Source organism: Eulemur rufifrons, chromosome 23 (assembly GCF_041146395.1).
Source record: "Eulemur rufifrons isolate Redbay chromosome 23, OSU_ERuf_1, whole genome shotgun sequence".
NCBI classification, from domain to species: Eukaryota; Metazoa; Chordata; class Mammalia; order Primates; family Lemuridae; genus Eulemur; species Eulemur rufifrons.
The window spans coordinates 12949289-12976834 of record NC_091005.1 but is presented as its reverse complement, the minus strand read 5'-3'; the positions used below and the strand labels follow the sequence as shown (position 1 = coordinate 12976834).

General features: G+C 41.9%; 1 protein-coding gene across 1 annotated transcript in view; it reads right to left on the bottom strand.

Moving 5' to 3' along the window:
• The window catches only part of WWP2 (WW domain containing E3 ubiquitin protein ligase 2), a 120271-nt gene that overhangs the window by 83237 nt on the left and 9488 nt on the right, over window positions 1–27546 (bottom strand). Inside the window, exons 3-4 of the mRNA XM_069456663.1 lie at window positions 20631–20778; window positions 20162–20283 (exon numbers count right to left, since the gene is read on the bottom strand). Of these exons, the coding sequence (XP_069312764.1) occupies window positions 20162–20283; window positions 20631–20778 (270 nt within the window). The remainder of the gene's footprint in view (window positions 1–20161; window positions 20284–20630; window positions 20779–27546) is intronic.

The following is a 27546-nucleotide window of genomic DNA, read 5'->3' as shown; positions in this document are numbered from 1 at the left end:
ATTTTTGTTTCTATTTTTAGTTGGTCGGCTAATTTTTTCTACTTTCAGTAGAGACAGGGACTTGCTCTTGCTCAGGCTGGTCTCAACTCCTGCCCTCAAGTGATCCTCCCGCCTTGGCCTCCCAGAATGCTATGATTACAAACATGAGCCACCATGCCCAGCCTCCTGAGTTTTTACTAATAACTCACTTAACTGGACAAATGGAGGATCTCTACACACTGAAATATAGACTACTGGGATAGGATCAAGTCTGGGGAAGAGGGGATGAGTTCAGATTCGGACATGCTGAGGTGCTTCCAATGTACGCACAGGGGATACCAAGAGAGTCATCAGACACGTGAGGATGGAGCTCTAGGCTTGTGATTCTAATCTGTGGCTCACCTGCACGCGGTGGTGACCAACAGAGAGGAGGTACAGGTGAGGATGAGATCACAGAGGAAGAGCACGGAATAGTAGGAAACTCACTTTCAACAGTCAAATAAATGAAAATGACCTTGCAAGGAGACGGAGAAGGACAGCCAGAGAGAGAGGTAGCAGGAAGATGAGGAAGGATAGGCAGGAAAGGGTGGGCTGTCAGCTTGGGTGGGGAGTCTGCCCTCAGACAGGAGGAGGCAGAGGGACAATAAGAAAGGAGAGGGTGGATTAGGCACCCGCACCCTCATTGCGGGACACGACAGATTCGCCTATCATGCTCATCCTTATTTCTCGTGATTCAGGGTCCCAGGGTCGCACAGCCAAAGCCCACGCAGCTACACATTTTTCGTTACTACAAAAAGCAGTGCATAGGCACACACGCCTCAGCGCTGGTTATTCATCTCAGTCGTCCCCGCAATAAGGTACTTACTGTACAGGGGGTCTCTCCAACTGACAGAGGAGCCCCCTTAAAACGAGATACAAAAGGCTTGTCTGTCTTGGTAAATCTGTTTGGCAAACCATAGCATATTTTCAATTTTTAAAAGAGATTTAGGGGAAATAAATACAGATGTGGGAAAGTGAAGTCTTTAGAATAAATTGTCAGTTCACATCAGCTCCTGCTGCCTTGTCATTAGAGCTCCTCGTCCCCAAGGGGGAGGGACAGCCCTCACCACGCCATCCATCTCCATCCCTGGGCCCGGCCCAGCTCCAACAGATCATCTATTCTCTGTGCCCGCAGGGAACCACAGCCACCACGCCACCCCGCCCTGTTGCCCAGTATCAAAGCCATGTTTATAAACACCTTTCACCGAACAAACCTCCTTTTAAAGGTTCTGTAGGAACCCTCCTAGAAAATTATTTTTCTCGTTAGAATTCTGCTTTTAAAAAATTCCCTTCTGAAAAACTTTTTTTAAGAAGTTACAGTTTCAGAAGTGGAAAATACTATGCTCCAATTAAGATGTGGATTAATGATTATAAAAAGTGTACAACAACAGAAAATTATGCACACTACACAATGTTAAGTCTTAAAAAATGACATTATAGAATGCATCCTATTATTAAAACCCCACATAAATAAACATATAAAGGGGCAAAGAAATAAATGAACCAGGGAAAAATGATGTTGCGTCTGAAGAGCAAGATTATGAAATAAAGGTTTTCTTTTTTCAATTTCCATTAATTGCACAGTAGATATATCTTTTTCATAACGGCCATATCAGTTAGACACCTATAGGGAAGTGTTGACAAGTGAAATGACACGATGTCTAAAATTTTCTTGCAAATACACCCCTAAGAGGTGAAGGCTGAAGACGAAGGCCAACTGGACACGTGCTGATCATCATGAAAGCTGAGCAACGGGCACAGGGTGGCTCGTTAGACTATTCTAGATACTTTTATTTATGCTTGAAATTTCCCATAATAGAAAGTTTAAAAAATATTTTCTCACTTATGCTATATAATATTGTCTTTACAATACATTCTTTGTATTATTTTGCAGCAAGTAGATACAATACACACTATTAACTTCAAAATAAAAATATGCTCATTATAAAAAAAAAATTCAAATACAGAAAGGGGAAATATGATACCTACACCACAAACACACACATTCCAAATCCCTTCCCTGTGATATCACCACATTTAGCAACTTTGTATGAAGCTGTACCTGCAAACACAGCACAAATACACATATGCAGACCACCAACTGAGGTCAACCTAGACCCAAAGTTCTGCCCTTCGATTTTTCATTTGATGCAATCTACGAAGCTTTTCAAATATATACAGAAGCGATCCACCCACTGAACAGTGTTTGGGAATTTCCCCCCTCTAAGAGACTGAATTTATGTAACACGTGTAAATAAACAATTAAGAGAGGGAGAGAAAAAGGGAGGGAGGGCAGGAGGGAGGAAAGGCACAGACACCACTTTCTCAGACGCGTGTGCCTTCCTGTCCTGTATGTAATAAACAGCACCCCCAAGCCAGGCCAGGCACCAAAGTGAAAGTCCCTCTCTGTACCCAGCAGTGGCACTGCCTTCACCACTCCTATGCTGGTGGCACTCTTACTCTGTCCAGACCACTAGACAGACCGTTGTCCTTCAAGAATAAGCCTCCTACACTAAGAAACACTCCCCGAACCCCGGTAGTCCAAAGGAAAAGGGAAAATCAAACACTGCAATGAGATAAATGAGCTTTGATCTTGACACCGGTCCAGCAGCCACAGCAACTCCCCGGGGAGAACCTGCGGAGACTGGAACGGACAATCCGGAGGGAGCCGCTCTCACGTGACTGGCGCAGAGAGAGGCCCCAACAACAGATGAAGCGTTTCAGTTTTCTTTTTGGCAAGGGGAGGGAAACAGCTCGCATCCAGGCAAGGAGCTTATTTTCCTATCACCAAGTCAAGGCCACCATGTCGTGCTGGCAACAGCTGTCAGCTTAGGACCTGAATGCGACGTGGCTGCTGAGAAACGGCAGGCACGGGTGTAAACTGCAGGCACGGGTGTAAACGGCAGGCACGGGTGCTCAAGGAGATGGCCCTGTGCAAACAATACAGTACTGCGCTAACAATGACCCGATAGGGGAGAGACGTTTCCCAAGTCTTCCTCGAGTGACTCAGCCTCTAGACCTGCACCGTCCAAAGTGGGAGCCACAAGCCTCCTGCAGCCCCTGAGCACTTGGAATGTGGCTGGGCCAGACTGAGATGTGTCATAAATCGAAAAGACACACCAGATTGGAAAGACCTGATGCCAAAGGAACAATGTAAAATATGTCATTAGTAGTTTTCTTTATATTGACAACACGTTAAAATAACACTTGGGACATGTGGACCTAAGATATATTATTAAAATTAATCTCACCTGTGTTTCTGGTTTTGTTTTTTTTTTTTTTTACTTCTTTTTAACGTGGCTACTAGTAAATTTTAAATTACATGTGTGGCTCCAATTATATTTCCACTGGACAGCACTGATCTAGCGCCTGCCTCCTCCCTGCCATCTTTGGTCACGGTCTCGCTGTTCTCTCACCCACCCTGCCTGGCTGGCCCTGGGGTCTTCTACGGCATTTGACTGCACCCAGTTCATTCCTGCCTCTAAGCTTCCCACACGCGGTTCCCTCAGCCTGGAGTACTTTCCTCCTGTTGCTCTGGGCAGTTCCTTCTCTTCCTCAGGCTACTCCCAGGAAGCCTTCCTTGATTGCCACACACATCCCATGCACAGGCTAGGCTAAGTCCCCTGTGCCATGTCACAGGGCACTCTGTACTTTCCACCAACTCCTCTGTCACAATGAGAGTAGTTTGCACCATTTGTCCGATCAACATCTGTCTGTTTTCCTCTCTAGAGCCTAAATTCCGGGAGAGCAGCAATGTTGTCTGCCTTGCTCATGCTGCTCGAAGACACTCACTGCATGAATGCGGGTAAACAAATGGCAGGCCTGTCCCCTGCTCCGGGGAAGTCTCACAAGCCTAAGAAAATGCCCTATAGAGAAAAAGGAAATTTTCTCTCACACAAAACCCTGATCCAACATGGAGAAATTCTTAAGTCTAAGAAGGAAAAAGAGAAAAGGGGGAAAAGCAAGTCCTGGCCACCTACTCTAGGCTAAAATGCAAATGCTCACAATATAGAAAACGCGGAACCGCCTCGCCTGGGATGGAATCACCCTTTGCTCGAGTACGTGTTCCCAGGGGGTGGACCAGCTTCCAAAGCCGACACCCTCACAGAACGCTCTAGAGGGGAAGGGATTCCTGACCGAAAGCTTTTCTTCTTTCTTCAACTGAGGCTTCACAAGGCAGCCCCTCAGCTGGCGACACAGGGAGCAGGTTTGTTTGAACATTCATTGCAAGGCCTGTGTGTTTACTTTTTGTGACTCCTGGCTAAAAGGACCTTTTCTTTCAAACAGCTCTCGGCTGATACTGAAGCCATGATGTGGGGCCCGGCTGTGACTTTGAGAAGTTGTGAGGGGGTGGGGGGCGCGGAGGAGGGGGTTGCTTCTGGCTTCTTCGGGAATTCCTTGAGGTCCTGGCTTGGGCATATCTGCCTGAGGTGCGGGATGATGGAAAGCAACACACAGAGAGCTTTTCAGAGACTACTAAAGACAGTTTTAAATCCCAGAGCCTGGCATCTGGTGCCAATCACGAAAACAGTAGTCACTGATGTGACTGCAGCCTGATCAGGGTGGAACGAAACAAAGGCCCGTTGCATTTGGAGGCTGGGACCCACAGCCTCCCCTGAGTGGGCACCCAGTGCTATGCTGGTCCCCCTCTCTGCCTCAGAAATGAGCCCAACATGGGCCACAAAGACCTAAGTCACGAGAAAAGACATTCATCCTCACTAATCAGAGGAAAAAGTCAATCTTTCAATGCACCTCGTGTGCTATGTGTGTGTGTGTTAGTGTTTCTGTGTTGCAAGCACAAGGTGGGGTGGTGGGCAAGCATGAGCAAAATTCACAAAATGCCTGCCCCTCTGGAACTTACATTCCAGTTTTGGAGGACAATAAATGAGAAGAATATGGAGATGACTGCCAAAAAAAAAAAAATAAAGCAGAGAAAGGAAATAGGGAATGTCGGGGAGGGGTAGCCACAAATGAGGCAGCTTTGCCCGGGCCATGGTATATTATATAGTACATATGATTCCTTTTCTATGAAATGTCGAGAAAAGGCAAATCTTTAAAGACAGGAGATTCATGGTTGCCAGGGCTGGGGTGGGAATGGGAACTAACTGTAAACTGGCACAGGGATCCTGTCGAGGTGATAGAAAAGTTCGTGGTGATGATGATACAACTCAGTAATTTGGTTTTTTAATTCATCGAATTGTATACTTTTTTAAAAGGCAGCGTGATCAAGGAAGGCCTCACTGAGGTGACATCTGAGTAGACCGGAAGAGGAGAGTGTTTCAGGAAGGCGGTGAGACCAGTGCAAAGGCCCTGAGGCTCCAGGAGAGGGAAGATGTCTGGAGACGGGGGCGGGGGGGGGGGGAATGGCTGAGATGAAGTAACAGGGGTGACGGGAAGATCAGGAAGGGCCTTCTTGGTCAGAGGGAAGGACTGGAGTTTTTCCTCTGAGTGAGAAGGGAATCCACTGGAGGAGTCTGACTTACAGTTTGAATTATTCTGGTGGGGTCAAAAACATATCGTAGGGAGGCAAAGGCAGATGCAAGGAGACCCATTAAGAGGCCTTTGCAGTTGAGAAGTGACAGTGACCTGGACATGGGTGACAGCAGCAGTCACAGTGAGAGATGGTCAGAGCCCAGAATATGTCTTCAGGGTAATGCGGACAGGAGGTACCAACAATGGACTGGAAGGCAGTTGTGTTGAAAAGTGAAGTCGAGCAAGGATGTTAGCCGGAACAACACAGAGTGGAAAGCTGCAGGAGGCGGGTGGTGCAGACTTGAACACGCTCATCGGAGGATGCTACCTAGATGGAAATACCGTCTCCAGTTGCCAGGAGAGAGGCCCAGGCTGCCAGTCTTAGGTGCACAGACTAAAGCCACAAGGCTGGATGTGCTCGTGAAGGGAAGGGGTACAAATTCACAACTGGACACAGGACTAAGCCGACACAAGGGCACCCCAGTGCTTAGAGACTGGCGAGGAGGAAAACCAGCAAGTGAGACAGAATAACAGTGACCAAAGAAAGAGACAGAAAACCAACAAAGCGTGGTGTCCTGAAAACCAAGGCGAGAAACATGTCAAGGAAGAGGGATCAATGAGTTGCGTTCAGTCTGTGAGGCACGTGACTTGAGCAGGAGAGCTGGCATGGCGACACAGAGGTCACTGCAACCTTGGTGCAAGCAACTGGAGCAGAGCAGCAGGGCAAAAACCCAAGTGGAGGCTCCTCAAGAAGAAAAGGGAGAGGAGAAATGAAAAGAAATGCCAATTAAAACAACGAAGAGAAACTGCTTTGGCCTAATAGACTGCCAGAGGTTAAAAAGATAATATAATACCTAGTGCTATTGGAGGTACGGGGAAACAGGTACGTGTGCACACTCACAGTGGGTGTGTAAATTGGTTTAGACTTTGTGGTGGGCACAGGTAGCAGGCACCAAAACCGTGAAAAGCTGGGTGTCAGTGGGGAAAGGAAAGGGAGGATAAAAAAATTTTTTTAATATTACAAAATTTTTTTTTTTAACTTGAAGTGTGCCTGCTTCTGACCGAGCAATCGTATGCCTGGGAATTTACCCTAGGGGAGAAAATGGATAGAAGCACAAAGATATTTTTACAAGAATTAACAAAAGTGCTGCTTAAAATAGTAAAAAAGTACAAATAAACTATAAAAGATTGGTTAAACTGTAGGTGCATTCATAAAAAAAAAAAACCCACAAACCATTATTGCAGCCATTTAAAACTGGTCTAGTTTCATTGACATGGAAAAAATTGGATGGAAAAAAAGCAAGGTGCAAAGCAATACGTATAATGAGTTTCCATTTTGGGAAAAAAAAAAAGGCACAAATACACACATACAATACAACTCCTACTATACAAACTTGGGCAAGTTACACCACATCTCTCAGCCTTCGGTTCCTCATCAAAGGGAATTGTAATATGATCTACCTTATAGGCATGGAAGATTAAATGAGTTTATGCATATGTACAGAGAGACAAAATTCAGAACAATGCCTGACATATACTAAGCACTCAGAATATTTTTGTCCCTTTATTTTAACAATATGCATGGAATAATAATAATTGGAATACTACTACTATTTGTAATTTTAGGAGCATGTATTGCTATGGTAAACTACACATGACAAAATTTTACATTGCTTTTTTAATCAGAAAAAACATCAATGATAATTTTGAATTTCGGGAGCAAGAAAAAAACTTTTCAGAATCTAGTATTACCATTAGCATTCCAAAAGATTGGAATAACTAGGTCTTCGTGGTTTACCAGGTTTATAAAAATGACTAACTGGCTATGCAGGACTGGTTTAGCCATTTCTGCATGAGGTCTGTTCAAGGCACTGGGGTTTGTAGCTAAGACAGTATCTTCCCTACCAGCTTACAGGACTGTCACATGCTGCCTTTCACTTTCGTCCCTTGCCCACCTCCTCCTCAGCTAAAGAATGGTGAACAATTTTTTAAATTTAAATTTAAAATTGTTTTTAACTGAAGAGCAATTTTTTTTTTTTTTTTTTTTTTGAGACAGAGTCTCACTTTGTTGCCCAGGCTAAAGTGAGTGCCGTGGCGTCAGCCTAGCTCACAGCAACCTCAAACTCCTGGGCCCAACCGATCCTCCTGCCTCAGCCTCCCGAGTAGCTGGGACTACAGGCATGCACCACCATGCCCGGCTAATTTTTTCTATATATATTTTTAGCTGTCCATATAATTTCTTTCTATTTTTAGTAGAGATGGGGTCTCGCTCTTGCTCAGGCTGGTCTCGAACTCCTGAGCTCAAACGATCCGCCCACCTCGGCCTCCCAGAGTGCTAGGATTACAGGTGTGAGCCACCGCGCCCGGCCTGAAGAGCAATTTTTTAAAAAAATTTTCTCTCTTCTCCTTCTGACTCAAGTTCTAAGGTTCAGCGATTTTATTTATCTTTCAGTTGAAAAACTGGAAAAACAGTGCTGTGTTTACTTTAAAATAAATGCATGCACTGTCTGTCAAGACCCACGGCCCACCCACCAGAACACTCCATCCTTGCAGAGGAGCAAGGGAGGAGGCCCACCGCCCATGACTGGCCTATCTGTTCTTGGAACTTTAAGTGCCATAATAATCCTTCGCTTAAACGATTTTTAAATAAATAGGGAGCTGTTCTCTTTCTCCTTTTCTTTCTGTTTTTAAATCTGGGAGACACACATGGGGAAAGAAAAGAGGCATACATACAAAATAGAGAGTAAAATGTAGGGAGCTTTTCAAAGCCTACTTCATTTCTCGCATGGTATCATGTGCAACAATTCTCAGGTTCTCAAATCGCCTTCTATGCATGATAGATCTGAGGGAATGAGTCAATGTATGGATGATGCTGAGAGCCAGGGTTCTCATGGGGGACGGAGGAAGGTTAGGAAGCACCCTGCAGGGCTGAATTGGAATTGGAGGTTTCAGTACGAACTCATGGTGTTTACCATATAGATAACAGAAAAAGATATTTATGTGTCTATGTGTAAGTATAATGGGAGTGTGTGTGTGTATGTGTGCGTGTGTGTGTTTGTGCCTGTGCATATATTTAAATCTGCCAGGAAGGCCGGGTGCAGTGGCTCACACCTGTCATCCTAGCAATTTGGGAAGCTGAGGCAGGAGGATTGTTTGAGGTCAAGAGTTCAAGACCAGCCTGAGCAAGAGTGAGACCTCCCACCCCATCTCTACTAAAAATAGAAAAAATTAGCCAGACAACTAAAAATAGAAAAAATTAGCCAGGTGTGGTAGCACATGCCTGTAGTCCCAGCTACTCGGGAGGCTGAGGCAGGAGGACTGCTTGAGCCCAGGAGTTTGAGGTCGCTGTGAACTAGGCTGATGCCATGGTACTCTAGCCTGGGCAACAGATCGAGACTCCGTCTCAATAAATAAATAAATAAATAAAATCTGCCAGGAAAAATGAAGTCCGATGAGCCAAGAAAGTTCTGAAGAAGAACAGTGAGACCACACACGTGCAACCGAATGTCCACACTCCCTATGATGAAAACAGTGAAAATGGGTAAAACCCAGTAGGAAAAATACAACTAGATCCCTACCCTACACCATAAAGCAAAATGAACTGCAGAGATTCAAGGGTTTAACGTTTAAAGAACAAAATAATGAAAAACACCACTCGCATTGATGTAAAGAAGTTTATATGACTTTATTTTTTCCCTGAGTGGTTACCTTAATGGTTCTCAAACAAGCAGGTACTCAAATATCCTGGAGGGTTTGTTAAAACACAGATTGCCGGGCCCTACCCTCAAAGTTTCTGATTCTGCAGGTCTGGGGTAGCTCCCAAGAATCGACATTTCTGACATGTTCCCAGAAGACACCTGTGCTGCTGATCTCAGGATCACACTTTGAAAATCACTGGGTTAGCTGATGGTCTCAATGCCTGTGTTGGCCTTTCTTTTTTGATTTTAAATGCCACCTTCTTCATATATTAAATCCTATCTATATTGGAGTATGTTGGGACAAAAATATATGAGGGGGACATGTCAAAAGGCTATAGGAGCAAGCTTAAAGAGGCACCCACTGGCCAAGCCAGGGATAATTTGAACATCAAATTAACAGCAGAAATAAATTATAACCCATGGAAATAAGAATCCATGAGTTGAGATTAGTAATAAATACCTACATACATCCATACAGGAAAAGGGAAAGCTCTTCCTTGCAGTATTATACCAACTAATAAATGTATTAATAGAAGGAATGATGAAATTAGAAAAAAAGGTATAACGATCACAGTAAAATCTTTATTGGCTGCAAAAACTAGTAGGTGAAGGTGTGACGAGGAACAGATATATGTACATACACAGTCTCAAAATATCTCCCCATAAATTACTTTTTAATTGTAAACAGAATATAGTAATTTTGCAGTGGAAAAACCTGGTAGACAGCACCTCAATCAAATGACCAAAGTTAATGTCATCAATGATAAAACAAGCTGAGTCACGCGCTTCCTGATATGATGCACTCAGAAAGAAACAACATCACTTCTGGGATATTTCTGCTAAGAATGCACACCATGAATCTAACCACAGAGGAAACAGCAGATAACCCCAAATGGAGGGGATTCTACAAAAAATGGCCTGTATTCTTCAACAATGACAATGTCACGAAAGGAAAAAAACTGCCTGAGGAACTGATCCAGATGTGAGGAGACAAGACATCTCCATGCGACGCATCCTCTTGCGTGAGATCCCGGACTGTGACAACTGCAACATCTGAACTGGGTAACAACATTGTAAAAATGTGAAATTTCTTGGTTTGATTAATTGTACCACAGTTATGTAAGAGATTATTCTTCTAGGAAACAGACACTTAAGTATTCAGGGATAAAGAAACACCAGATTTGTAATTTACTCTAAAGTGGCTCAGAAAATATTTATGCATGTGTCCATATTAATAGATGGAGACAAGGTAAAAGCAAATGTATCAAAATATTAACAGCTAGGGAAAGGACATAGGGAAGTTCTTTGTTCTATTCTTTCAACTCTTCTCTGAATTTGATGTTTTGGGGGAAAAAAAAAATCTACTTCACATTACATTCCCCTCCTTGAAAGTAGGAAAATCTGGTAATGCCAAAGTCTGTAGCGTTGACAGGGCTACAGGAGGAAATGAGTCTTGGATTCTACCTGCTACCAGTTTAGAGTAAAATTAAGATCCTCCAGTGGGTGAGTACCGAGGAAACACATGCTGATAACTACTAAAGTTGGGTGATATGGCCATGACGCTTGAAAATTCCTCTAATAAAAAGGTATTAAAAAAAATCAATAGGCAACCTTCTACAGAGAGATGACCAGAACTATCTTTAAGAGCCAAACCAGCACTTTTGGTCAAGTCCTCTTTGCAGCCATAGCCAGGTCAATGTCCCGCAGAAAGTCAGCCAAAGTTGACCATATGCAACTGTGGTACTTGAGTAAAAGCCTCCATCACAGCATCCCTCTGCCAAGCGGAGGCATGAAACAGCCAGCTGAGTTTCCCGATCAACTTCCAAGTCTACCCGGTGGAAACAGGCGAGCAAATGAAAGAACAAATTATGTCTGTGGAAGAAAAGAACGCCAGGTAGGGCAGCCACTGCCCATCGGGTCCTTTCCCAGGGAAAGCTGTTGCAGGAAGACCAAGCCACGGTGAGCAGAGTTACCTAACATGCTGTGACCCACTTACCCTACATGACTGTACTCATGCTTAGACACCACTCTGGAAACACCTCCAGCCCAGCGGCTCCTCACGAAGCGCAGGGGCCAGGACCGTGGAGCTGAAACGTCTCATTTTAAGGACAGCCTCCCCACTCCACCCCCCTCCAAAGCTTGGGCATTTGTCCAGTCTTAGAATTCTCTCCGGGAACAATCTCAGGACTGCCTCCCCTTTGGGCAAGAAGGTCTCACATCAGCAAACAGGGTCTCTGACATCCCTATCTGAGATTCAGACCTCCCAGTCTTTGGGAAGAAAGGCATCAGAGGAGACAGAACAACTACTACTAGTAGCTACATAGTTCTTCCATGTGTCAGGTACTGTTATTAGCTCATTTGCTCTCAAAACAACATTCTACAGATAAGAAAACAGAAGCACACAGAGGTTAAGTGACTGCCCAACGTCACAAAGCTGGTGGAACCAGGACTCAAATCCAGGTGGTCTAACTCTGGAGCCTGCATGCTCTTAACCACTTCTCCACATGACAGATTAGCAACCACCAGAAATAGCCTTGCTCTAAATAGAAGGCTTTATGAAACGTGGCTGGACTGTCATGTATACAGGCTATGCCACTGTCATCCTAGAAGACTTGTTTTTCTAAGAAAAAGCAGCCCACTGCCCTGTTGCCACCCGTATTTTCCATGACGTGCTGATCCGACATGCCTACGACCCAACCCAGCCACGTGCACAATGTGCTCTGGCTGGTGCCAGCAAGAGCAGTAAGAGCTGCAACCAATACCACAAGCAACATAACCACTGGAAAACATAGAGAAATATCCTCTTAAATAACTCTGGGCTCAAAGAAAAACTCACAATAGTAATTACAAACAACAAGCAGAACACAGCAAAATGTATGGGATGGCAAATTGGTACAACACTAGAAAACTGACGGTATCTACTACAGCTAAACAGACACCCACCCTACAAACACTAGGTACTCATGGAATCAATAGAAATGCATGTATATGTCCTTCAAAATATGTGTCCTAAGAATATGTATAGCAGCTTTGTTCAGGATGGCCAAAAACTAGAAACAACCCAAATGTTCACCAATGGGAGAACGGACAAAAAAGTTGTGGCATATTCGTATAAAAGAACAAAACTATTGACACACACGAAAACACAGATGAATCTCAAAGATAATAAATAATAAGGCAGGCACACGAAAACATACTGCATGTTCTCATTGATATCAAATTCAAGAATAGGCAAAGCTAACCCATACTGACAGAAGTTAGAGCAGTGATTATCTCAGGGTGGGCGGAGGGGATGTTAACTGGAGGGGACGTGGGGAGCTTTCTGGGGATACTAGAAATGTTCTATATCTTGATCTGAGTGATGATGACACAGATATGAACAATGTAAATATTCAAGCTGTAACACTTAACATTTGTGCACTGTACTTTGAAAGAAAAAAAATGTGACTACCCAAAGTAAAAACTAGAAGACAAGTTCAAAGCAAGAATGTTTTCATGGCCGGGTGCGGTGGCTCACGCCTGTAATCCTAGCACTCTGGGAGGCCGAGGTGGGCGGATCGTTTGAGCTCAGGAGTTCGAGACCAGCCTGAGCAAGAGCGAGACCCCATCTCTACTAAAAATAGAAAGAAATTATATGGACAGCTAAAAATATATATACAAAAAATTAGCCGGGCATGGTGGCACATGCCTGTAGTCCCAGCTACTCGGGAGGCTGAGACAGGAGGATCCCTTGAGCCCAGGAGTTTGAGGTTGCTGTGAGCTAGGCTGACGCCACGGCACTCACTCTAGCCTGGGCAACAGAGTGAGACTCTGTCTCAAAAAAAAAAAAAAAAAAAAAAAGAATGTTTTCATGACGAAACAAGAAGGGATAAAAATAAATACAGTAAGCTTTCAACTCCAAAAGCTATAAACTGACTGACTGACCGACCAAATAAATAAATACATCAGATCTAGGGCAAATATAGGAAAAAAGTTAATAAAATTAAAAGCAAAAATTAGTATTTGAAAATATGGCATAATTGACAAATCCAAGAACATGTTCTATAAAAAGTAAATTAAAAACTAAAAATTAAAAGCAAAAATGTATCGCTTCTTGGACTTTTGGCTAATCAACTGTAAAAACAAAAATGTTTAAGCTAGTCAAGAAAAAAATTGGGAAAACCCACACGTATAAAAAATTTAAATAAAAATTATAAACATTTTTTAAAAGGAGAGTGGCTCTTTAAAATCCTTATTCTAATAAATTTAAAAATCTCATGAAACGATTTTCTCAGAAAAAAATGAATTAACAAAATTGACCAAGATGAATCAGAAAAGCTGAACAAACCAATAATTATGGTGGGAAAAACTGAAAAAGTCATCAAAGAATTATTTCAAAGAAAGACGCCAGACCCAGTTGGTTTTATGGGTGAACTCTTTCCTGCACTCATGGAACAGATAATTCCCATGTTATAGAGTCCGTTCCCAAAGTGGGAAAGAGTTTCAATTTACTTTATAAAATTAGGTTGGCCTTGATTCCAAAACTGACAAAAATAGACCAAAACTACAGACAAATCTCACTGATGAAGAGAGATGGAAAACTCCTTCCCACAAAAAACATTAACAAACGATTCTAACAAAATTTCCAAGTAATAATCTACCTTGAGTAATTAGGTAGGCATATTCTAGAAATTCTAAGATTGTTACTATTAGGAAATTAATAGAATAAATTAAAGAAGAAAAATCATGTAAATCATTTCAACTGCTGCTTAAAAGGTATTTGACAAAAAGTCAACACCTTTCCTGATTTTTTTTCAAAAAACACCAAGGATTAATAAAGCAAAAAGATGGGTTATCAACACCCAGCCTTATACCTAGAGGTAAATTACTGAGTTACTAGAAGCATTGCTCCAACACCATTAAAACAAAAAGTTATACACAAAGCAACTAACAAGAAAAATAAGTAGCCAGGCATGGTGGCTCACGCCTCTAATCCTAACACTCTGGAAGGCTGAGGTGGGAGGATCACTGGAGCTCAGGAGTTAGAGACCAGCCTAAGCAAGAGTGAGACTCCATCTCTACAAAGAAAAAAATATATATATTAAAAAAAAAAAAAAGAAAAGAAAAATAAGAATAATTATCTCTTAGGATGAGCAAAATTATCAGTATTAGAACCCACATAAATGTCAACCAAAAAACCCAAAAGAAAAACTGTACAAAAGAATTTAATAAGCTTGACTGATTACAAAAGAAAACGTGGAAACTAACAGCCATCTACCAACAATTCTGAGTTAGAAGACAGACTAGGAAAAGACCCCAATGAAATTAATATCAAAACTTTTTAAGAATTAAAATAGAGTCTACCTAAAGATAACTTCAAAAATTATTTGAGCCAGTCTCGGTGGCTCACGCCTGTAATCTTAGCATTCTGGGAGGCCAAGGCGGGTAGATCGTTTGAGCTCAGGAGTTCGTTTGAGCTCAGGAGTTTGAGACCAGCCTGAGCAAGAGTGAGATCCCCGTCTCTACTAAAAGAAAAATAGAAAGAAATTAGCTGGAAAACTAAAAATATATAGAAAAAATTAGCCAGGCATGGTGACACCTGCCTGTATTCCCAGTCCCAACTCGGGAGGCTGAGGCAGGAGGACTGCTTGAGCCCAGGAGTTTGAGGTTGCTGTGAGCTAGGCTGATGCCACAGCACTCTAGCCTGGGCAAGAGAGTGAGACTCTGTCACAAAAAAAAAAAAAAAAAAAAAATTATTTGCGTGCATTTAGGGACATTCCATGTTCCTGGACAGGAAGATTCAGTACGGAAATTCTCCATTAAATTAGCTTTGCATACAACAGGATTTTAATAAAACCTCAAGAGATTTTTCTGGGGGCTGTGGAGGATAAGAAGAGGAGAGAACCTGAAAAAATAATTTAAAGTTCATTTGATGATGTCATATGTGCAAAGAAAAGAGGCAAGAAGATTTCAGGAAAAAAAAACAAAAACCTGAATTACCAGACATTAAAATATAACGGTACAATAGCTAAGACAGAGTGATTTGGAAAGGTCAATAAAACAATGGATGAAATGGAAAATCACTAAATAGGCCCAAGTATATACATGTTTTTAATATATGCTTAAAGTAGCAACTTAAATCATTGGGGAAATAGATGGATTATTCAATAAGTAGAACTAAAGCAATCAGTTAGCTACTACAGAAGAAAATAAATTAGATCCCTAGGCGTATTCTACCCTAAAATAAATTCATTTAGATGAAGAATTAAATGTGCAAAAGTAAAATCACAAAGAACTAGGAAAAAACAGAGGTGACTGCATTTGCCTGATCTCAGAATGGGGAATGCCTCTCAAAGCATGAAAGAAAACATGGAAAACATAAACGGTGACAGGTCGGACTACAAAAAGTTTAAAACATATGTTTGGAAAAAGGACAAAAAAAAAAAACTACAAAGTTAAAATGGAAATGAAAAACTGGAAAAACATTTACAAGTTATAGGACAAAGAATGAAAGTCTTAACATATAAACAGCGCTTCCAAAATCAAGAGAGAAAAACACACACTGCAGTATAATGAGCAAAGGACAGGCAATAAACACATTTTTAAATCATCCACTATCCTTCTACAAATCACGGCATTAAAAAAAAGTGGGGTGGAGGTAGGGGGTTCTCAGAGACTTAACAATCACAGACGCAATGAGTAAGTATTCCCAAATCCAGGTTCAAGCAAAGCAATTGTAAAACGACACCTTGGAGACGAATGGTGAAACTGAACACGAACTAGGTATCAGGTATAATAAAGAATTCATGTCAACATTGCTAGGCGTGACAATGGTATGGTAATTACGTAAGAAAATGTCCTTTTTTTAATGAGACGCATGCTGAAGAATCTAGGATAAAATGTCAGGACATCTATAATTTACTTTAAAATACTTCAGCCTTATTGAGAAACCAGAACAGAGCAAAAAAATAATAAAGAAATTAAAAAAAAATACTTCAGCCAAAAAAGAATAGGTGACACAAATCTGGCATAATGTTAATAATTATCAAATAGGAAAAAAAAAAATCCTTTTTTTTTTTTTTTTTGACAAATAATATCCAATATATGCCAAGGTACAACAGAAATTTCAGCCACTGTGGACAGGAGGGCAAAATTACAACAGATTTCACGGGACTGGAGGCATTTCAGATTTCAGATTTTTTCAGATTTGGGAATATTTGCATATACTTAACGAGATATTTTAGGGATGGGACCCAAGTCTAAACACAGAATTCATTTATGCTGTTCATGTATGATCTCAATTTGGTTTCTCTGACATCATAAATATTGATATATGTCTACATACAGGGAAAAAATTTCAAAAGAGCATTCACCAAAATGTTACCGATATCCTGAGTATTCTTGAGGGAAATTCATTTATGCTTCATATACACCTTATACACATAGCCTGAAGGTTATGCAATGGTTTTAATCATTTTGTGTACGAAACAAAGCTTTCGTACAGTGAATCATCAAAAAACAACAGTGTCAAATGTGGAATTTTCCACTTGTGGCATCCTGTCAGCACTCAAAAAGTCTCAATTTTGGAGCATTTCAGATCTTGGATTTTCAGATCAGGGATGCTCAACCTGGAGAACTTTCTGAAGGATAACCTGGCAACATGTGTCAAAACCCTCGAAAAATGTCCATGTTCAGTAAGTTATCCCAAGTAAATTCTCAGCAATGAGCACAAAGATTTATAAGCTTGTAAGTTTATCACAGCATTATTTATGACTGTGAAATACTGAAAATACCCAAATGTTCAACCTTAAATTTTCACACAGCTGTATGACAGACTTCAGGCAGTCATGAAAAACTGAATTTTAGGCCAGGCACGGTGGGTCACTGTAATCCTAGCACTCTGGGAGGCCAAGGTGGAAGGATCTCTGGAGGTCAAGAGTTCGAGACCAGCCTGAGCAAGAGCAAGACCCTGTTTCTACTAAAAAAATAGAAAGAAATTAGCTGGACAACTAAAAATACATAGAAAAAATTAGCGAGGCATGGTGGTGCATGCCTGTAGTCCCAGCTACCCGGGAGGCTGAGGCAGAAGGATTGCTTAAGCCCAGGAGTTTGAGGTTGCTGTGAGCTAGGCTAACGCTACAGCACTCTAGCCTGGGCAACAGAGTGAGACTCTGTCACAAAAAAAAAAAAAAAAAACCTGAATTTTAGAAGAAATTAAAGCTATATTAATAAATTTTATGGTGCACTAGCTATAAAAAAAAACAGCATGGCAGTTCCTTTAAAAATTAAAAGTTGACAGCCTGAGCAAGAGTGAGACCCCATCTTTACTAAAAACAGAAAAATTAGCCGGGTGTGGTGTCCCAGCTACTCAGGAGGCTGAGGCAGGAGCATCACTTAAGCCCAGGAGTTCAAGGCTGTCATTTGCTATGATCGCACCTGAGAATAGCCACTGCTCTCCAGCCTATGCAACACAGGGAGACTCTGTCTCTTAAAAAAAATTAAAAAACAGAATTATCATATAACCCAGCATCCCACTTCTAGGTACGTACCATGACAGCAGGGACTCAAAGAGATATTTGTATATCCATGTTCATAGCAGCATTATTAATATCCAAAAGGTAAGAAACAACCCCAAGTGTCCATTGACAGATGAATAAATATAAGGTGCTATTATTCATACAATGGAATATTATTCAGCTTTAAAAAAAGAAGGAAATTCTCACACATGGTACAACAGGAATAAGCCTTGAGGACATCATGCTTAGTCAAATAAGCCAGTCACAAAAGGACAAATACTGTACGATTCCATTTATATGAAGTACCTACAACAGTTAAATTCACACATAGCCAGGCATGGTGGCACATGCCTATAGTCCCAGCTACTTGGAAGGCTAAGGCAGAAGGATCACTTGAGGCCAGGAGTTCAAGTCCAGCCTGGGCAACATAGCAAGACCCTGTCTCAACTTTTTAAAATATTTTTTAAGAAGTTCATAGAGATAAAAAGTAGAATGGTGGCTGCCAGGGGCTGGAGGGAGAGGAGAATGGGGAATTATTGTTTAATGGGTACAAAGTTTCAGTTGTACAAGATGAAAAGAATCCTGAGGATGGATGGTGGTGAGGGTTGCACAAGATCGATGTACTTAAACCACTGAACTGTACGCTTGGCCCGGCGCGGTGGCTCACGCCTGTAATCCTAGCACTCTGGGAGGCCAAGATGGGAGGATTGCTTGAGCCCGGGAGTTCGAGACCAGCCTGAGCAAGAACAAGACCTGTCTCTACTGAAAAAAAAAAAAACAGAAAAATTAGGCAGACGTCTTGGTGCACACCTGTAGTCCTAGCTACAGGACGGCTGAGGCAGGAGGCTGAGGCAGGAGGATCACTTGAACCCAGGAGTTTGAGGTTGCTGTGAGCTGTGATGACGCCACTGTACTCTACCCAGGGTAACAGAGTAAGACTCTGTCTCAAAAAAAAAAAAGAATTGTATGCTTAAAATGATTAAGATAATAAATCTGATGTTATGTGTATTTTATCACAATTAAAAACAAATAAAGATATACTGATACATTTCAAAGAGAAAAGAAAGGCATGTTGCAAAACAGTATGTTCATGTCTGCTCTCAACTTAGGTTTCCCTGACATCATAAATACTGATATATGTCTACACACAGGGAAAAAAAGCTCCTCAAAATGTTATCAATACCTACTGAATATTCTTCAGGGAAAAAAATGTTAACAATAATTATCACTAGGTGCTGCGCTGATGGGTAAATTTGTTTTCTTTGTGTACCTGTGTGCTTTTCTGTAATTTCTAATTTCTATAATTACTTTTGTTAATCAAAAGCCAGAGTATGTTAACTGGACAAAGAAAGAAGGAAAAACGCCCTCAGACTGGGTGCGGCATTCTAACGTGAGAACATCCACAACTGTATTTCCACATCACATAATAAATATGATTCTCTTTGATAATCAAATTATATAAAAGGCAGGCTAGGGGTTTGGGAAAATAAAGACCAACTCAGAAGACAAACCATCAGGAAGTTCCCTGCCAAATTAAAATAGAGGCATATCCCTGGTTTTGAACAATTCCTCAGGCCAGAGTGAGTTCTGCACATCTCTGTGTGCCCAGCAGAAAGGAAAAGACCGGAGGAGATTCAAACACCTTCCAAGTGGCCCATCGCTTGAAAAAACAGGCTCAGAAAGAAAAGATGTTAAGCCAATGCAAGGCTCTCCCTGGGACTCGACCCTCCCTGCCCCCATACCTCTCTTAAGCTAAATCCACTTTCAGAAAATATTTTCTAGACAGCAGACATCAAGAGTAAAAGGAGCCTTTCTTTCTGTGGCATTCGCTCGCCGCATATGGTACTGCTCTGAATAGAGGCTTTATGAGGAAGGGTCCAAATACCACAGCCACGGGTTACGCCGCTGACCACAAACAGCAATAAATAGATGTGTGGATTTATACGTCCAAGCAGCACAGGCACCCTGGATAATTAAAATGGAGCTTCCATCACATTCCAATATCCAGTGAATGTTTACTGAGCGCCTACTAAGTGCAGGACACCATTTGTAACACTGTCCCAGAGAGACACACATGTGCACATACACACACAGTTCCTTTGTTCTGTTCTGGGGCTCAGACTAGAAGAGCAATGATTTAGGCTGGAGGCATTTGACAGTTTCAGTCAACATATCGCACATCATCTCCTGGGTTGGGAAGAGGAACAGGCAGAGGGAAAGTTCCTCCCAACCTCCCCCAGGAAGGATCAGAGGGAACACAGCGCTGCAGCCCACCACAGAGGCCCTGGACAAAGGGGCTGAGCTCTGCAGTGGAGGCAGAGGAGCTCTCAGCCTTCCTACAACTCCACAGCCAGCATCCAAGGGGGGCAGAGCCACCACAGCCCCTGGTCCCGGGGCAAATGCATCACCAGGTATATCTGCCAGGTCCTCCCCATGCCCAGCAATGACTCCCGCCAGCACCCCCTTCATCATACTTACTTTTGCCCCCATTGTTCTTCAGGATGTTGGAGAGGTTGACAGAGGCGGTGCCTAGCAGCTCATTTCTCAAGGTGTGGCAGCTCCAGACCTTCAAATCTAAATGACTCTGGGCCGTGACATTCCTGGAAAACAAGTACTTGATTCATCACATCCAGGCAGAGCGGTCATTCCTATAACTTAGAAGAAAACAGCTAATCTACACTGCTGACATCGTGGCGGCAGAACCAAAACAGGAAGACACCCACATGTACCCTTTCCCTCCGCAAAGCTGACCCTGTAACCCTCTAGCTAACAATGGACGCTCTATGAGCTCAGTGATATAGGAACACCTACAGCGAGGCCCCTTGGGTACCACAGGCAGAAGAGGCTGGGGCTCCACACGCACACTGTGTCTTCCACTGCCCCCTCGGAGCACCCTCTCGCCTTTCCCCAGCTTCCTGCAACCAAAAAAGAAGGGACTGGCTCTTACAAGATGATGATCTCATTCCAGAGAAGCTCAGAGCTCCCAATGCGCTTCCCAGTCTTCTTGGTCTCACCGGGGAGCCCGTCCACCGCCACCTCCACGTAGGAGTTAATTCGAGGTTGACGATTGTGCACCTTGGGCTTTGCTGACACCACTGGACGGACGGGAAAGAAAGAAAAAGTCAGAGGAATCAGAGGGTTTCCAGATGCCCCCCTGTGGCAGATGTTCTGGCTCTTTCTGGTTGTTTCTTTGAAAAAAAATTAACTTTGTTTTGTCCTGATTCTAAAAACTTTTAAGTTTTTTCTCTTCTCTCCATCTCCTCTCTCCAAAAACTTTTTAAAGAAATATGAGTATATAAAAAAAATATGAAGTGTAAGAAAAAAATCACTCCTAACCTGAAACCATTGGGATAATTACTGTTAATTATTACCAATTTATCACTGGTAAATCTCCTTTCAGACGTTCAACTTTCATTTCCTCAATTCTTTAAAAATTCTTCTCCCCCCAAAATCCATCTTAAATGACTGCAATCTAAGCCTATAGTATGGATATGTTAACTATTCTTTCATTGTTAGAAAGAGTGCTTATAATTTTTTTGCTCTGGGAAAATTACCCTGAATGTATACATTTGCATGCATTTCTTGAATATTCCTCCAAATGATATAAACATTTTTAAAAGTTCTTAAAACTGCTTAATTCCTTTCCAAAAAAGGTAAACCCAAGCTGCCTCCCATTAGTAAACTGGAATAGATCCACTTCACCAAACACTGCAGAGCGCTGAATACTCTCTTATTTCACTTTTTGCAAATCACACAGGTAAAAATAAACTAGTATAAAGAGAATAGCTAAGATTTAATGAGCGCTTAATACAGATACTATGCCATGTACACATTACCTACCTGACTTCTAACAACAGACCCATGAGGCAGGGAATATATTATCACCCCTGGCTTACCAGGGAGGAAACAGGCTTGAGAAGCAAGGTCCAGGCTACCTCACCAAGGAGCTACAAGCCACAGTGTGCACCCAGCCAGCCCAACTCCACACCACGCTGCGTGTCGCTATCAAACTTTGCTTATTTGTTCTATTGCTGTTCTTCTATTACTAGGGAGGTTGAATATGTTTTCCATGTGCTTGCTAGCGAACTGCATTTCCTCTTCGGCTCCTAGCCTTCATGTGGTGGCATTTTCCAAGTTACTTTGGGCCCAGCAAGCCAAAGACACACAGAGCACAAAGCTAAGCAAGGACTACACCCGAGAGTTAGGCAAGTATCCTCATGTCACGTGTATTACCTATAGTGGAAATTCCAGGTCCCAGGAAGAAACACATCTAGACATCCCCTTTTGACCCATGTCCCAAATCCAAGGATGATGTCCCTTGCCCATAATGGCAAGACTACTCTAGCCTGAGCTCCCCTCTGTTGGATATCAGCAAACCTCTCCCTCCCAGGCCCTTCCCACAGTCCTATCATGGCCCGCAACTAGGCAAAGATCAAATCCACCTCCAGATTGTTTTTTTCTAACAACTATCTTCCCAGATCCCAAAGGAACTGTAGGAAAGAAGCCAAGAAGCAAAAAAGCAGTTGTGGCTAAGATTGAGAAGCAAGAAGGGAGATGGTTCTAAGAATAAAGCTTTGTGGCCCTGAGGCATGGCCCAGAGCAGGAAAACGAGGGACAGTTCTTCACACGTGGACCGAGGTTAACTGAGGCCACCTGGCGGTGAAGGAGTAGATCCGCATGCCTTTTACTTAAAAAAAAAAAAAAATGGGGACTACACACCGTCGGACAGGACGGTTTAGCTTACGATTTTTCCACTGAGTAGAAACCATACTTTGAATTCTGAATTTTGGTCTTTTCCCAGACTAGCCATATGCGGTGCGGTACTGGGCAGCAGCAGCGAGCTGCAGCTCCCGGTCAGCCACTGGATCACGGGGGCAAACAACTGACAGTGTTCGTACTGTATACTATGTTGCTAGACGATTTTGCCCAAGTGTAGGCTAATGTAAGTCTTCTGAGCACATTTAAGGTGGGCTAGGCTGGCCGGAACCATAGCTCACATTTGTAATCCCAGCACTTCCAGAGGCCAAGGCGGGAGGATTGCTTGAGGCCAGGAGTTCAAGACCAGCCTGGACAACATAACAATACCCTGTCTCTATAAAAAATAAAAGAAATTAGCCAGGCACGGTGGTGCCCAGACTGTAGTCCCTGCCCAGCTACTCAGGAGGCTGAGGTGGGAGGGTCCCACCTTGAGCTCAGGATTTTGAGGTTGCAGTGAGCTGGGATCACACTACTGTACTCCAGCCTGGGCCACAGAGCAAGACCCTCTTAACAAAATAAATAAATACATAAAAAGTAGGCTAGGCTAAGCTACAATGTTCAGTGGGGGTAGGTATATTAAATGCATTTTCAATTTATGATATTTTCAATTTATGGGTTTTTCAGGATGGAACTCCACTGTAAGTCAAGAAGTATCTATACTTATCATTAGAGACCTATAATTTTGAGCTAGACAATCTCTTTCAAATGAAAAAATCCAAACGCTTTATTTCGTAGTTGGGCCAACTAAGATTCAGGAAGGTGAAATAACTTATCCCAAATCACGGAGTGAGTCAGAGAAGAGCTAAAACTGGAACCAAGTCTCCCAGCTCCTAGGCCATGTCAACTCTCCCATCACGTATGCTTTTTGTTGCCCTGTAGCTTTTTTTCTTAGAATTCTTTTTTTTTTTTACTTTTTAAAATTTTGATATGATTTCAGACTTACAGAAAACTAGCAAGAATAATACAAAGAATTCCTCAGTTACCCAATATTAACTTTTGACTCTATTTGCTTTATTATAATTTTTCTCCCCTAACTCAAATTTTGCCAATTGTCCTATCAACATCCATCAAAGCAAAAAAGAAAAGAAAAATTTTTTCTGGTCCAGGACCCAAGGTAGGATCACATGTTACATTCAGTACTCTTATTTTGAAGTTTCCAATCTATAGAAAAGTTGAAACAATAGAACAACAAATATTTATATACTCTTTACCAATTGTTATTTTGCCACATTTATTTCTTATTCTATGTGTATATCTATCTCAGCACTATCCAAGAGAACTTCTACGGTGATGAAAATGTTCTATATCTGCACTGTCCAAAACATTGCTATGAAACACATGTTGCTATTGAGCACCTGAAATATGACTAGCACAAATGAGGATATGAATTTTAAGTTTTATCTAATGTTAATTAAAATGTAGGCCGGGCGCGGTGGCTCACGCCTGTAATCCTAGCACTCTGGGAGGCCGAGGTGGGCGGATCGTTTGAGCTCAGGAGTTCGAGACCAGCCTGAGCAAGAGCGAGACCCCATCTCTACTAAAAATAGAAATTATATGGACAGCTAAAAATATATATATAGAAAAAATTAGCCGGGCATGGTGGCGCATGCCTGTAGTCCCAGCTACTCGGGAGGCTGAGACAGGAGGATCACTTGAGCTCAGGAGTTTGAGGTTGCTGTGAGCTAGGCTGACGCCACGGCACTCACTCTAGCCTGGGCAACAGAGTGAGACTCTGTCTCAAAAAAAAAAAAAAAAAAAAATGTAAATAGTTCTATGTGACTACAGGGACTACCCTACTGGACAGCACAGACTATAGATATATGTCATCTATATGTATGTATGTATGTATGTATACACACAGTTTTTGGAAAACCATTTGAAAGCAAGTTGTAGACATCATGACAGATCAGCCCTAAATGCCTTCAGAATGCAACTCCTAATAATGACATTGTCCTACCCAACCATACCACCATTATTATCGTATCTAAAAAAATTTAGTCACTCCCTCTACCAGCTGCTATCCAGTCACCATCCTAATTTCCCAAATTGTTACCAACATATTTTTACAGCTGCTTTTTCCCACAATCCAGGATCCAATCAAAATACATAAAACGCACGTGGCTATTGTCTCCATGATCTTTTAAAATCTAGAACACCCTCCCCTTGTTTTCCATGACAATAATTTTGAAAGACTTCTACCAGCTGTTTTATAGAATGTGCCAAATTCTGCATTTTTCTGATTGTTTCCTCATGATTGGATTCACTTTAAATATTTTTGTCCAGAATACTACGTAAGTTACGTTGCGTACCTCTTATTATTGTATACAGTAGGCTGTCCTCCTATTGGGATACTAAGTTCAAGTTCTTGGTTAATGTGGAGTCAGCCAGGTCTCTCCATTGTAAAGATATATTTTTTCCCTCTATAATTTATATTAATAGTTAATCAGTGGAGTGATATTTTGAATATCTCTTATTCCTAAAAAACAAGCCAAAATGTCTTCCATTGCCCATGGAAGTAAAAAAGAAAAAGAAAAGCCAAAATAAAGGCCTCAAGATATGAGCAACTTTATCTAGAAAGTCTATTCACAGTTTCATGAAATATAAATGCCAGTTTATTATACATGGAATCGCGTATTCCCATAGAACGTAGCTTTTAAAGTCAACAAGTAAGGCAAAAATCACATAATACCAAAATTATACCCTTACAAAGCTCTTAGGAAAGCACCACAAGAGAGACTGGCATGTTATCTTTCAATAGGCTCCAAACAGCCTGCTTTTTGCTTTGTTAGGCTGTATTTTTCAGTGTTCAATTTTTCACTGTTTCTTGAGTTAAATATCAAATAAAATAGCTGGCTTATGTTTAAGGGCCTTGATGTATTTCAATATGTACCTGAAAACTCTAGGATCACACTGTGGACAGCACAAGGGAACTGAGGCAAACACAAGGCACTACATAATGACACCCCCCCACTTCACACTACCGGCTCTCTCAACGCAATGCCTGGGAAAAAGAACCACCCATGCTATTTAAATTGTTGTTCTCTCTTTCTCTTTCTCCCTCATTTTCCTGGATGGTATTGTCAAATCTCTGTAGGTTAAATGCATGTATAGTGAGATCTACCTGTATTATCAAGTTAGCTCTTTCCACACTAGTAAGAAAATGTACCTTGAGGAAAGGCAACAGAGAAACCTTTAGAAATAAGTGTGTGTTCCTGAACAATATGATCCCAAGACAGGGACCCCAGGATGTTACCGCAGTCCATGGGCAGACTTCTGCTTTGACCTATGCTTGCTAATTATTAGCTAAGGTAGTCCCAAGTTCAAAACTACATCAGTTCACTTTAACCCATCTTCCTCCTCAAAAGAGCTGGAGCCGCCAGGAGACTCCAAGAAAAATAACTAAAATGTTTCAAGACTACAAAAAAAAAAAAAAAATCAATAACTCAACAGGAAGCAGGCAAAGCACAGGAATACACAATCCAAAGAAAAGGAAATATAAACTTCCCCTAAATATACGATAAAATGCTACACATCATTATGGTTGACTCTTGAACAACACAGGTTTGAACTTTGTGCACTTATATGTAGATTTTCTTCCACCTCTGCTGCACCTGAGACTGCAAGACCAAACCTTCCCCTTCCCCCCTACTCCTCAGCCTACTTAATGTGAAGACCACGAGGATAAAGATCATTACTTTATTGTAAGAAGACAGGATATAATACACATAACATAACAATACGTGTTCATCAACTATGTAATCGGTAAGGCTTCTGGTCAACAGTAGGCTACCAATAGTTAAGTTTTGAGGGGTCAAAAGTTAGACGCAGATTTTCAACTGCATAGGGCATCCCTAACCCCTACGCTGTTCCAAGGGTCAACTGTATAACTAAAGAAGTGGGAAATAAAACTACACTGAGAAAACAAGCTTTTACCAATCAGATCGGCAAAAATAAAAAGTCTGACAACACATCGTGCTGGTAAACTCATGGGGAAACAGGCACTCTCATACGTTGCAAGAAGAGTATTTCTTCCAAGGAACGCAATCTGGCTCTCAAAATTACAAAAATTCATCCCCTTGGATGTATCTTGGAAGCAACACACAAGAAACAGATAATATCATTTCCTCCAAGCAGGGACTCAGAAGGGCTGGAGGAAAGAATTTTGAACCAGGAAAGAATTTTAAACGAGTAACAGTTATATTTCAAAAATACTAATGGGAGGCCCAAGCATGGTGGCTCACGCCTGTAATCCTAGCGCTCTGGGAGGCCGAGGCAGGTGGATCATTTGAGCTCAGGAGTTCGAGACTAGCCTGAGCAAGAGCGAGACCCTGTCTCTACTAAAAAAAATAGAAAGAAATTATGGGGACAACTAAAAATATATACAAAAAATTAGCCGGGCATGGTGGCGCATGCTTGTAGTCCCAGCTACTCGGGAGGCTGAGGCAGTAGGATCGCTTGAGCCCAGGAGTTTGAGGTTGCTGTGAGCTAGGCTGATGCCACGGCACTCTAGTCCGGGCAACAGAGTGAGACTCTCTCAAAAAAAAAAAAAAAAGAATTTTAACAAGAACAATGCTGCGTGACTAACAGGCTAAAGGAGGGTAAAGAACAGAGCAGCAGACAGGCTGGGAGGCTCCTATCTTAATGCAGGGTGAAGATGATGACAGCCTGGACTAGGCTGAGACCATAGGGGTGGTGAGAAATGGCAGAGTCAGATACATTTTCAAGACAGAGCCAACCAGATTTCCTAGTAGGCTGAATATAAGACATGAGAAAGAAAGGTCAGGAGCTCAGTTATAGACATGTTAAATTTACATGTTTACCAAACATTCAAGTAGAAGCAACAAGTTGGCTACTGGATATAAGAATCAGTTCAGAGGAAAGGCCCAGAGGGAGTGACCGTAAACTGGTGGCATTTAAAGCCACAAGGTTGGATGATTTCACCTAGGGAGTGAGTATAGACAGAAAAGAGCCCTCAGGCATAAAGAAATCACTATTTCAGACAATTTTAGCCTAAAGTTCCTTTTTTCCTTTTTCTTCGAGTTATTTTCTTTCATCTTCAAGAATTCCAGCTACAATATGACAATCCTATGAGGATGAATAGTTAC